Source organism: Uloborus diversus, chromosome 3 (genome assembly GCF_026930045.1).
Source record: "Uloborus diversus isolate 005 chromosome 3, Udiv.v.3.1, whole genome shotgun sequence".
Lineage (NCBI taxonomy): Eukaryota > Metazoa > Arthropoda > Arachnida > Araneae > Uloboridae > Uloborus > Uloborus diversus.
This window is the reverse complement of record NC_072733.1, coordinates 142,329,860-142,344,084: the sequence shown is the minus strand read 5'-3', so window position 1 is coordinate 142,344,084 and position 14,225 is coordinate 142,329,860. Positions and strand designations below refer to the sequence as shown.

The following is a 14,225-nucleotide window of genomic DNA, read 5'->3' as shown; positions in this document are numbered from 1 at the left end:
ATATCCAAATGCTACTTTAAAATGTTATGTGCTCAACTGTTTAAATTTAATATCCACCCCCCCCCACACCAAAAAAAACAGTAATAAACGAAAATAAGCAAATAATAATCAAAATTAAGTTAGGAAAACTAAATAAACTTGAATTAAACAACACAAAAATTATTAATTTTTTAGTTATTTAAATAAAAATTAAATCGAGTTAATCTGATGTAGCATGTCAAAATAACTTTTAATTGCCATAAATATAAAAATATTTATAAGATTCAACACGATTGAAAGTTTAGAGAAGCAAATTTTCACGAACCAAGTTCAATGTTGGCATGTTTTCTATAAAATATATTTATTCTCTATTAAATTAAACATAAAACATGCTAATCTAAGGTGGCATATGGGAAAATAACATTCGATTGGGCAAAATATTTTAATATTTACATGATTCAAAAAGATTGAAATTTCAAACACAAAAAGCAATTTTCCGCGAAGTCCGAGTAAGTTCAATATTACCTTGGTTTCCAAAATAATTTCTTTGTTAATTATTGAAATTAAATGAGAAATAAGCTAATCTAAAGTAGCATATGTCAAAATAACATCCAATAGGGAAGTTGCAACCTATTAAGTGTTCATATTTTGGCTATTGGATATTAATTGACCCTCAAAACTAAAAAATTCACCATCGCCGAATTTTAAAACACCGTGATTGATTTTTAATGAATTTTTAAAAATCCACGCGCAAAAGTGCGCGCTTCTGAAACGTCACGAGCCTACGTCACAGGGGCAGCCTTCTGCAGAAGATTCCTTGTTTTCGCTATTTGAGCGCTATTTGAACATTTTGAGCGCGCTGATATTTTTATTTTTTAGAAATTCAATAATCCTTTTGAACACAATATGGAGACCGGATTCGTTAAAGCACAATCTAAGTAATCTTCCTCGTGTAACATCAATGATTTTATTCGAATATTTCCGAGAGGATGAGAGGTTTAATGTTCCAGAAACGCGAGGAGTTAAATGCGAGGAGATAAGCCTTTTACGTTTCGTCTTCGAAGTCGAATGCGTGACCTTCGCTTCTCCCCTATCGGAAGAGGGGATGACGTCACTTCCTACGCCATTTGACGTCACAAGAGCTTGAACTTTAAAAATTAATTTAAAAAAAAACTACTTATCGTATCGCAAAATTTTTTTCACCTATGATGTTCATACATGTTACTCTATCATATAAAAGTAAAATTGAAAAATCGAAAACTTCCAACTTGTCAAAAACATCAAAATGTTTACAAGATGCAAAAGGATTGAAATTTCAAACGCCAGAAGCATTTTTCCACGAAGTCCGAGTAAGTTCAATGTTGCCATGGCTTCCAAAATAATCCCTTTGTTAATTATTGAAATTAAACGAAAAATAAGCTAAACAAATTATTATATGTCAAAATACCTTCCAATTGTCAAAAACATCAAAATGTTCACAAGATGCAAAAGGATTGGAATTTCAAACGCGAGATACAATTTTCCGCGAAGTCCGAATATCCAAAATTTTTCCTTCGTTAATTATTGAAATTAAACGAAAAATAAGCTAAACTAAGGTAGTATATGTCAAAATAACTTCCAATTGTGGAACACATAAAAATATTTACAAGATGCAAATGGATTGAAATTTCAAACGCGAGAAGCATTTTTCCGCGAAATACGAGTAAGTTCAATGTTGCCATGACTTCCAAAATAATTCCTTCGCTAATTATTGAAATTAAACGAAAAATAAGCTAATCTATAGTAGTATATGTCAAAATAACTTCCAATTCTCAAAAAATCAAAATGTTCACAAGATGCAAAAGGATTGAAATTTCAAACGCGAGATACAATTTTCCGCGAAGTTCGAATAAGCTCAATGTTGTTATGGTTTCGAAAATTTTTCCTTCGTTAATTATAGAAATTAAACGAAAAATAAGCTAAACTAAGGTAGTATATGTCAAAATAACTTCCAATTGTGGAACACATAAAAATATTTACAAGATGCAAAAGGATTGAAATTTCAAACGCACGAAGCATTTTTCTGCGAAGTCTGAATAAGTTCAATGTTGCCATGGCTTCCGAAATGATTCCTTCGTTAATTATTGAAATTAAACGAAAAATAAGCTAATCTATAGTAGAATATGTCAAAATAACTTCCAATTGTCAAAAACATCAAAATGTTCACAAGATGCAAAAGGATTGAAATTTCAAACGCGAGAAGCATTTTTCCGCGAAGTCTGAATAAGCTCAATGTTGTTATGGTTTCCAAAATATTTCCTTCGATAATTATTGAAATTAAACGGAAAAAAAAAAAACGCTCAACTAAGGTAGCATATGTCAAAATAACTTCCAATTGCGGAACACATCAAAATGTTAACAAGATGCAAAAAGATTGAAATTTCAAACGCGAGAAGCAATTTTCCGCGAAATCCGAATAAGCTCAATGTTGTTATGGTTTTCAAAATATTTCCTTCGTTAGTTATAGAAATTAAACGAACAATAAGCTAAACTAAAGTAGCATATGTGAAAATAACTTCCAATTGTGGAACACATCAAAATATTTACAAGATGCAAAAGGATTGAAATTTCAAAAGCGAGAAGCATTTTTCCACGAAGTCCGAGTAAGTTCAATGTTGCCATGGCTTCAAAAACAATTCTCTCGTTAATTATTGAAATTAAACGAAAAATAAACTAAAGTAAGCACATGTCAAAATCACTTTGGATTGTAAAAAGCATCAAAATGTTAACAAGATGCAAAAGGATTGAAACCTCAAACACGAAAGCAATTTTTCGCGATAAATCATATCGAATATAAATGTTCAGAAAATTGCACTAATGAAATATTTTTTAAAGAATTACAAGCACAATCCAATGATTTTTGAAAGAATTCAAGCAATAAAGAAACTTTTTATGCATTTTCAAGCACTTGAAAAAAAAAAAAAAAGATTTTTTTTTTCAAGAACTTTTCAAAGTTTTTCATGGGCGTACGAACTTGCTTTAACACGCGCTGCGGCGGCGTGTTTGGGTGTACAGCAGTGTTGGGCATTAATCAATTATTTTTTCAATTGCCTAGTTAATTGATTAAAAAAGTAATTGCAATTAAATTAATTGCAATTAAACTATTAATTGCACTTTGCAATTAATTTAATTGAATTAATGTACGTTAATCGTTTCTCACAATTAAAATAATTGCAATTGATTTTTTTAATTGTTTTATGAAACAATTAAAACTAACAATTAACTTTATGTATCAATAGGTACAGTGCAGCGTACAGAGTCCCAAATATTATTCAATTTCATATTTTCGTTCAGTGCTGATTGCTCGCTCGCCGCGTGAACTAGTCTCGCCTGGGCAAGCTTTTTCCACACGTAAATGTTTGTGTTTTAATTAAGTGTTTTAAGTTAGTAAAAATCGTTGTTTTTGACCGTAACAGAAGAGGTAAGAAAGGAGGACATATCATGGGACGTGAGGTCAGAGAGACCGCTCTGTTTTACATTTTTTTAAAAATCATGTAACATTTCTGTAGTTTCTGTCAGATGTTCTTAGGAATTTATTAGTACGGAAAAAAAAATTTAATTTTTAATTGAATTATACCTTTTTGGAGGAAATTTTGCTGGAGCCATAAGATTTTTTCAGAAAAGTCATATGCTGCAGTAAATAATTTATTGCTCGTAATAAAGCCGAACCTATTGTATATTAACTATTTTATTTTAGGTATTTAATGTATACAGAACATTTTAATTCTAGAAAACTGATATTATCGTCGCATGTCCTGTCTAGTGGTCAAAGGAGTCTGACTGCGACTGGGAAGCCCCGGGTTTGAATCTCGTTTTGGGCATGCATGTACTTTCTCTCTCTTGTCCTTGTCCTTTCTTTGTGTGAATGTGTTTCTGTGCTGTAAATGGTTGTCTACCCTATAAACAGGTCCTTATGGCATGTATGCAGGGCCCGATTAACCTTTGAAATTAGGGGGAGCTCGGTCTCATTTGCCCCCCCCCCCCAGTTGTTGTACTGCAATTCTCGCCGAATAAGGGCAGTAAGAAATTGAATCAAATTTAACACTTCACAAAAGAAACTAAGTGGCATAAATATACATTGAAACAGAGTTGAACCAAATCCCACATTTGAAAATTTAACTTGTGACCACATTTTATTAAATGTGTCTTTAAATGTATGAAATTAAATATATATCTTTTTTAATTATATAGTTCTTCCAAAGATTTTTATTTGGCAAGCTCTGATGTTAGCAATCTCTTTAAAACTGCTGCTAAACACAAATGCTGGTATTGTTAAGCATATATTTTCAGTCATGTTAGGGCCTCTGAAAATTCCTTTTACGTAATTAGGCCCTGCATGTGTGTACTATGGAAGTCGGACTTTGAAAAAGTGAAGCAGCGCATCCAAAATTGCCACCTTAACTGGCTCACGGCAACAACAATTGATTATATCACATTAAGGGAAAATTTTGACAGCATCTTAACTTGTAGTGTATAGCGTCGTATTTCCGGAAAACATTCGGCCTAAATGTCCTTAGAACATTCATTGCGCAATTTTTGTGCGAACGTTTCGAACAACTCTCAACCTCATCTAGAAAATTTTGCATCTATTCCGCATCCCAACGTTAAAAGTCATGTTTACCACTGCCGGAAACAGGGTTGCCACAGAAGTTCAAGAATGAAATTCCATGACATTTCCAGGTTTTCCAGGTGGTTTTGAGAAAAATTCCAGGTTATCGATCTCCACCTTCATTTTGCAACATTAATATATACATCTCAAATTTTGATAAAACTTACCTCATTTTCAAACTTTACAAACAATGGTTACCAAATTTAATTTACTCAAGCTGAAATAATCAAAAATATGTACTAAGGGTGGTTCAATTTTTTTTTTTTTTTTTCTCTCAGCTCGAGTCCAAGACACCCCTTATTTTTTTTAGACTTATTAATAGTATTGTGCTGTAAAAGTTTTAGCTTCTTACTCAAATTTTAAGAGGGTGCTCAATGACCCCTTAATTTAACATTAGCTCTAGCATAGAAAAAGTCACAAATTTAGAAACATTTAATTTCCCCAGCTGTTTTTTTTATGTAAGTAATTATTTTATTGCAATGAATATGCATATAACTCGTGTAGATTATAGTATGTAACATTGTTTTTTCAGTTCAATGTATTTTTTTAACCCGCTCCTCATAGTTATGAAGTTTGAGGGAGGGGGTCGAGCACCCTCTTTCAGTTGGAATAGGAAGTTAAAATTCTTCCAGTATTTTATTATCCACAAGTCTAAAAACATTGAGTGGTGTCCTGTTTTCTAGGATAAAACTTTTTTTAAAAGTGTATTTTTGAACTACCCTAATGTACTAATACAAGTGAAGCAAATCACTGTAATAAACAATTAATGCAAATGTAGCATATCTAATTTTCAATAGCGAGGAGCCACTGCCTTACATCAAGTGAAAGAACTGCAAAATTAACAATTGTGACAACTGTATCACAAAAATAAAGTTAATTGCTAAAATAATCTGAACTAAAATCTTATGAAACCTAAACTTTTTCAATTATTACCTTCTACCCCTCCAATCCATTGAACTCAAAGCGCTTTTAGACTTTGGCCTGTAAAAAATTCATGCATCTTTTAGCTTCACATATTTCCCCTGTTGGTTGCTCATAAAACAGGGGTGCTCCCCCCCCCCCAAAGTTCAATGGCACCCCCCCCCCAATATTTCTGAACGCCTTAGCGCTTTTTTTATTTTTAACCCTCTTTTTTCATTTATTTTTTTACCTATTTATTTATTTTTAATTATTATTCTTTTGAAAGAAAAGTGTGCTCGCTCCCCAATAAAATACACACACAGATGAAAATAATAAAGTAAAGTAATATGAGTAAATAATTTGAATAAAAATAAAGTAAAATAAATAATTAAAAATCCCCCCCCCCCAAAAAAAAAATTTTTTTTTGATGGCGCCATAATCACTCCTGTGGGCACCTTGTCATAAAGTTAAATTTTGAGCATTGATCAGAAACTTCTCTGATGTGCAGATTTTTTTTTAATTGGATTACTTTTATTTTGAAAGAAAGAAGCTCATTGGAAGCCTTTAAAGATCACTACCAAAATACTAAAAGATTAGCGATACTTCTGTAAAAAAGAAACTTTCTAAGTTTAAAATTGTCTAATGAACTCAATTTACAGAACAAAATTGTTTAGAATAATACGATTTCATTAATTAATTTAAAGAAATAATATAAAATATGAAAAGATTATTACAGCTCATTAAAAACTTCAGTCGCACTCGCAGACAAAACAATGTGCTGTGCATCATAACAACTTCAGAACTGCTGACGTAAACAAGCAGCGTTTAAACAGAGCCCGCTCAAACGAGGAAGAAAAGAAGTACCTTCTGCGCATGTCCGCAGCCCGCCGACTGCTATGGCGCATGCGCCAATGGCAGAGAGTTGATAAAAAGAACTGCAGGGGGAAGAACAAAGAGGGGAATGACAAAACGAATGGGAAGGGAAATGCGGCGAAAAAAACAAGGCTGAAAGTTTTTTTTTTTTTTGACGTCATAGACCGCGGGGCCGCGCTAAGAACGATCGGAAATATGCAATTTTTCATTTTCCCTGACATTTCCCTGATTTTCGGCCATTTTCATTTTCCCTGACAATTCCAGGTTTTCCCGGTTTTCCTGGTGCGTGGCAACCCTGGGAAATTGTAGCACTGAAGGGAATGAGGAGGTGAGGTCTCACAGCCTAAAGAATGCAATTGAAATTTAAACTAGAAGCTCTTACAAAAAGATGCTGATAAGCAAGGGAGGTGTTCAAGGTCACAAAAGAAAAAGCTATTGGGAGAAACCATTCAATCGGACTGAAAATGAAATAGAGGTGGTAGGATAAGCTTTTCAGCGTTGTGTGAGACCGCACGTGTCTTCTCCCCTGTTGCGAGTTAAAGTTATAAAATAAAATGGCGTCGATAAACGAAATGGACGAAGACAGTAACATGTCAGTGACTTTTCGGGTTTCGGACAATAATGAGTCATTAGAAATAACTTCGCCAATGCCACCAAGTCCACCAACCGACACCGCCGAGTCTTCATCTTCTTCGCCTGAGCGACTTCTCCTACTTGATGGAACATTTTTTAAATTCTTGCCCGAAGAGTCTACTGGTAATAAAATTGCAGCGCTTTGTATGAAATGTCCAAGAGATGTATTAACTAAAGTTAAAGGTTATCATAATTGCACGTTGAACTTTTTGGGTCACCTGAAGCGAAAACATGGGCAAGAATGCATCGAAGAGTACAAAACATATTCAAAAAAGCAGAGAAGTGAGGTACGGGAAAAAAATGATACTATTGTTAAAATAAAAACTGGAAAAACTAATAAGTCAAATGAGAATACAATTACACAAGAACAATTCGATGAAAATATTTTGAAATATTTTATACATTCTATGATTCCATTACGTGCAGTGGAAGATCCATATTTTTCTAAAATGTTTATGAACTTGAAAATATCAGAAATGGGGCTAACTGTAATGAGTCGACGTACACTAGAACGTCGTATAGGAAAACACTACGAAACGCAAGTAGCTAAGATAGAGTCGGCACTACAGGAAGTTCCCTATGTGTGCACAACAATAGATATTTGGTCCAGTAAAAAAAGAAGTTTCATCGGAGTTACAGCACACTGGATCACAAATGATCTACGCAGAGTTTCTGTGGCGTTAGCTTGTCAACGATTCAAAGGTGTCCACAGCTACGATCGACTATCAGATATAATTAAAGAAATTAACGGTGATTTCATCCTCAATACGAATAAAATTGTTGCATCGGTGACTGATAATGGCAGTAATTTTGTAAAGGCTTTCAAAATGTTCGGTGTCAAATTGACCAATATAAATATTACAGATGAAGTTGTGCTTGACTCTCAGCCGACAGAAGTCTTTTCTGAATCAGATGTTGAAGATGAAGAATCATCAAATTTAGAAGATTCTGAGCATAATTATTTCCTTCCTGCTCATTTACGATGCTGTGCACATACGTTAAGCCTTTGCGCAACTACGGACGCGAACAAACTTTTAAGCGAGCAAGACACACCACTGTCGCAAATGCATGCTGCAATTATGAAGAAATGTAATGTTTTGTGGAAGGCTGCAGGACGACCCAAGAGTGCTGAAATAATGCAGGATGTGTTGGGACATACGTTAAGCCGACCTGGTGAGACCAGATGGAATAGTTTGTTTGATGCCCTCCAGCAAATTTTCAACATAAAAGAAAAAAGCTTACTTTTACATAGATCATTAAACATAAAAAATTCTATCAAAGACAACGAATTCGATTACATAAAAGAGTATTTGGCGTGTACTTCGCCAGTGGCAGAAGCCTTCGATATAATGCAGAGTGAGAGTAACGCATATTATGGGATAGCTCTGCCTTGCCTTCTTGCGCTGAGAAAAAAATTGCTAAAAATTGAAAAGAAAAACAACTTTTCCTTTTGCAGCCCCTTGATCAAAACATACAAAGAAAGTGTGGGTAAGAGATTTGAAAAAATGTTTGACGTCGCCACTCTTGAAGCTGAAAATGCGGCTATGGCAGCGTTATCTTACCCAAGATTCAAAAATAAATGGTTGACTTGTCTTGAGCCCACGAATCGTACTAAGGTTCTAAAAGTTTTCAAGACCTGCATTTCCTTAGAAATGAGTGACAATGTAGTAGCAACTGTGGCAACAACAAAAAGTAATCAAGACAACTTATTTTTCAATTTTGATTCTGACTCTGTCTCCGACATTTCGTTCTCAGAAAAAAACCCCTCCTCTGATGCACCAATGATTAAAGCAGAACTTTTGATGCTGCATTTTTTTGCAGAGGAAAGCCAAGATTTGCAACTGCTCAATAGATATCCTGAGATAAAAAGTGTTTTTATTAATACAACACACCTTTACCGTCGTCAGCTGCAAATGAACGCCTTTTTTCTTTCGCTACAATGACAAATCTGCCAAAGAGTCACAGATGGTCAGACAGCATGTTTGAGAAGAGAGTAGTATTAAAATGTAACTTAAATTATTACAAGAAAATAAAAATTGTCATTGTCTATCTAATATGCTTCATTAAAGTTAATTACTGTTGTAATTGCGATTTCAATAAGTTTCATTAAAGTTACTGATAATTTATTTGCATTGATCTTTTATTTGTTGCTAAAATGTGTAGTCACATAGTTAGATAGTAATACGGTATCTGCCCAGCGTCCACATCCCAGGTAGACCTGTCGCCTGTACAATATATATATGATACAAAACCAGTAATTTTTTTAAAAGTTAGTTTTAATTAAAATTCACAAAACAATTGAAAATTGTAGTAAACTACAATTACAATTTACAATTAATTAATTGTTAACTGTAGTAAACTACAATTAACAATTAATTAATTGTTAACTGTAGATTAACAATTGATCAATTGTAATTGTGAAAAATTACAATTAACAATTGATCAATTGTAATTGTAAAAAATTACAATTAACAATTAATTAATTGTTAATTGTAATTTTTCACAATTACAATTGATCAATTGTTAATCTTTAATTGTCCATGCAATTAAAATTTGCCCAACTCTGGTGTACAGTAACTTTTAACGAAATAAAAAACTTAAAATCTGATATTTAAATAAAAATCGGATCAAAATGTTAAAAAGCGGTCTAAAGCGGACTTTACCATTAAAAACGAACTTTGGCGGGAAAAGCGGACCATTTGGGAGCCCTGCAAAGATAAAATGGCGTCTGCGCGTTGCTCGCGGAAAAGGCAATAGAGAAAGTCGGGGGAAAAGTTAAAAAAAAAAAAAGGAAGCGGAAACTGAAAATATAGGAATTATAGGAAAATAGGAACTTTTTCAGAAATATAGGAACGCTGCGATGCCTGAGTATGGGACCCCAAATTCGGAATTTCGAAATACAGACCTATCAAAAAGAACGCTTTTAAAAAAAAGTTTATTTGAAAGAAAAAAAAGAGATTTTTTTTTTCATCAGCTAATATTATTTGCAACGGTGTCTGACCTATAACACTTGGGTCACATCTAGCCTGTGAAGTTGTCCCATGTGGCCAGTAGGTTTGTTGAGCTTTACAAAACAAAAATCAAAATTTGTCACTGTATTACAAATTTGGAGACAATTACTTAAATATTGGTTTGACTAGTGAAATTTAAAAAATATTTTACAGCCATACATTAAAATAATTTTAATCAATAATTTTTTAAAAATCTAAAAATTAGTTACCTTATATTGCAACGCTCAAATTTCTTCTTTTTTAAGAGTTTATCTTCTTTTTTGGGGCATTTGTCTGAGAGCTCCTCTTTTTTCTCTTTTTTGTCTTTCTTCTTTTCCAAACTGTCTGTACAGTTTGCATTCCCATTGTCATGATTCGAAATTTTATCTTCATCATCAGATAAACAGCATCCAACCAAGTTGTTAGAAACATCTGACGTATGACTTGATGAATCTGTTAGCATAGATTCAGATTCAGGGAGCTTAAACCGTTCTCTATCTTCAGATTTTACTAAAGCATTTTCTGCAAGGCAAAAATTGGTCTCATTTTTTATTGTTTTTTCTGTACAGCTCTTCTCACTTTTCACATCTTGAGCAGTTTCCAATTTCAAATGAGAGTCATCTTCAGCCATAGTATCTTTTCCGCCATCAGAAAAAATATTTGCTTTGCTTTCCTCAATATTATTTTTGATATCATGAATTTGTATCAGATCCCTCGATAAATTTGTACCAGATTTTGGTTCAATTTTAATGAATTCTAATGAATTTTTTGAATCAATTTGTGCGTTATCTGGTTGTAAACTAAAAGCATATTCGTCATATTTTGGTTCTGTTTCAGATTTCACAATGTCAGTCAACAAATTAGAAACAGGTGCATTATCACATTTTTCATGTTTAGGATCTACTAGCTCAATGGTAACTTCTGATGTCAGCACCAAATCGTTAATCCGCTTTAGCTTGTGAGAATTTGACTCTAGAGGATCAACAATTTCTTCTTCCCATTTTCTCTTAATATCAGATTTGATCAAGGAGGTTTCATCATTAATCTCTGAAGCGGGTATTGAACTAGTTTCAATGACACTGGAATGAACATCATTGTTCTCACATGCTGCTTGTAAAACTTCTGAAAATAAATGAATTTTATTAGAATTTTACATGCAAGTAGTAATAAATTTAAATCTAAAAAGAAAACAATGTAACAGAAAATACTAAAACATTCAATTATAAGAGCCCCATAGAAAATTTCCGAAACTGAAAAGAGTAGTTATATTTACTATTTCTTATTGCTTCATAAAAGGAAGCACAATGTGAAGAGAACACAGATTATGAAATAAACAAAATATATATTTACCTCTGCTAACCCAATTATAAGAGTGATCTCTTTTACATTATTTGTATAAATAAAGTTGCAGTTCTACATATTTGGAGAGCTTCTGACATGTAAGCAACTTCATGTCATGAGAACACATCCAAAACAGAAGCAATAGTTATAAAAAGAAAAATTAAGAGAGATTTTAGGCTTGATTTCTTTGCACTTATAGCCTAAATACATTGAGTGTAGGTGGGAGGTGAAAATGCATTATCATCAGACTGATTTACAAGGTCTTATGGAGGATCAATTAGAAAATTTTATTACCCATTCATAACATTCAGACTTTTTTTGACCTATAGATATTCTGACACCCTAATATGACAGATTTTTTTTGGGCCACCAGAGGGCACATGTGCTGTATAGAGAGCTCTTCGCTGTTGCTCAGATAAGTGGTTTCTTAGTATATTTTTTGATTATTACTGTCTAGTTTTAGTATTTTTGCTGTATTTCATCATGTATTTTAGTATTGTAGTGTTCTGGGGGCTTATTTTTGCTGTAATTGCTTTCCTGAAGTGTTAGTGTCGATTTGGCCACTAGAGGACGCCTGTGATGCAGGGAGATTTATTGCTGCTAATCAAATATATAAGTGTTTTCTTATTATATATTTTTTATTATTACTGTCTAGTTTTAGTTTATCAGGGTGGCGACAAGAAAGGCAAAAAAAAGTTTCCTGACTTTTCCCTGATTAAGTTCACTGAATTTCCCTGATTTACATTACCATGGATAATGGTTTTTTCCTTTACCCTACCTGAAAACCATTGCATATTAAATAAAATGCAGTGTTTAAAACGTTTTAAGCTGTTAATTAAAAATATATTTCGAAAACAAGCTTTTTTTTAGTAAAAATAGTATATTAAAATATCTACGGAGAAAAATATTATAGGAAATCTAAAACAAATACTAGTAACCAGTTAACACAAGAATTCCAAAAAATTATTGAAACCACTCTTAAAGACATATCTAATCATGATAAAACTAAAAAAGTTTATTTGGAAATATTTTTGAACTGAATTTTCAAGCAGCATAATTGTTGCTGCGAGAATAACAAGTAACTGTGAAAGTATAGAAGTAAAGCAGTTTTACTTACGTAAATAATGGACATATTTATGAATACAAATTGGAACCTTTAAACAACCAGTCATATTGAGCTATTCTCTAATCAAGAATTTAGGTTTTAATGATGGAATACATCATTTTAACTATTAAAAAATAGTAGAAATATTTACTTATGTACACAACTATTTCAAATAATTTCATTATTAGTCCAAAAAAAAAAATCTTTTGTAACAAACAACATTGAAATGTAAAAAAAAAACAATAATTAACATCAAAATTTTTAGTGTATAACTTGGTTTTAAAATAAAGGACTTTTAAAGTTTGGAAAAAAAAAAAAAACCTTTTGTATAATCTAAAGCGACAGCGAATAATAAAATGGCAAAAAACAAAGTTGATTTTCATTTAACATTCAATTTTAGCAATTAAATCGAAAATGCCAAGTAAAATACCTTTTAAGCTCTTAGCAGTATCAATTTAAAAAAAAAAAAGATTTTTTCTTGAAATTGGGATTACAGTACGCTAGCTAATTCAAGACAATGAGTAAAGGCAATGGAGCAAAGTCTTTAATGGCGGCATCCTCTTTGCCTGCAGAGTTGTTTATTTTACGTAGCATCCAACACCTCACAGAAAAATTCAAACTACCTAAAATAAACAACTTTACAGACACAGAAGCTTAGGAAGTTTATCCTGTGGTTAATAATTTAAGACTCAATACTTTGACCTTAAGGGAAAAAAATGCACAACCATGTGTCAGTGTATAATCGCACCTCAATAATTTAAATTTTTTTTTAAACAAATAATTGGCGGAAAATGCACAGGAAATAAAAGTATTTAATTTTGGAAAGCAAAAAAAAATTTTTGTATCTTCATTTGATCAATTTTCCCTGAATTTTTATTATTTTTTCGAAATTCTCTGATATTTCCCTGATCAGTAAAGTTCCCTGACTTTTCCCTGATCTCCCTGATCTGTTGCTACCCTGTATTAGCTGTCATTAGCCTTCTGCAATGACTGTATTCTTTCTTAACAAACTGATTGAAGTATTTCCATTTGAAATTATATTCCATATTTCGTAGCCATACCATTGATCTGTGCAAAGTTTACCACAGCCATCTTTTCACATTATTCTAGTTAGTCCCCAATTTCTAAACAATATCCCCTTGGCTCAGCTGTTTTTCCACCCTAATGTTATAGTATTTGGCATAATGGTAATTCATTTGTATGTAACTAACAAATACACCACTGCAATTAACGTCCAATGTAAATCTCAATTTTCCTTATAACTCCATTTTCAAAAAACATGTATTGATCACTGTTTGCACTTAATCCATAGAGCATAACTTAGAAATATCAATATTTTTCTTTCAAAATGCTGGTATGCTTATCTCAATCTTATGAGAGCTACCAGACACAAGAAGGTCAAGTACATCACACTTTGATCCAGGTTCTAAGAGTAAAACAACTTGGTCTTATGTTGTCTTCCTAGCTTTATTTTTTCAGTTCTTAATTTGAATCAAAGTATTGCCTCTTCGACTGTCAAAGTACATCATATTCTGCTGAAGAGTGTTATTCTTCATTTTTCTTTTCAAGTCAATGTTTTTTTTTCTTCTTTACCTTCTGATTTTGCTATGATCGACTACCTTGACTTAATCTTCTTTGGTAATTGTTCCCATATCTTTTAAAGCAACATTTATAACAATTGAGGCTGATCTATTGGACAGGGGCAGGTACAGAATACCACATTAGGGAAAGGAATTCATGCTGAAAATTCATGCTG

At 32.5% G+C, this 14,225-nt stretch overlaps 1 protein-coding gene across 1 annotated transcript in view; it reads right to left on the bottom strand.

Moving 5' to 3' along the window:
• The window catches only part of LOC129218968 (uncharacterized), a 245,497-nt gene that overhangs the window by 179,683 nt on the left and 51,589 nt on the right, over positions 1 to 14,225 (bottom strand). Inside the window, exon 4 of the mRNA XM_054853288.1 lies at positions 10,254 to 11,145. Coding sequence (XP_054709263.1) covers positions 10,254 to 11,145 — 892 coding nt within the window. The remainder of the gene's footprint in view (positions 1 to 10,253; positions 11,146 to 14,225) is intronic.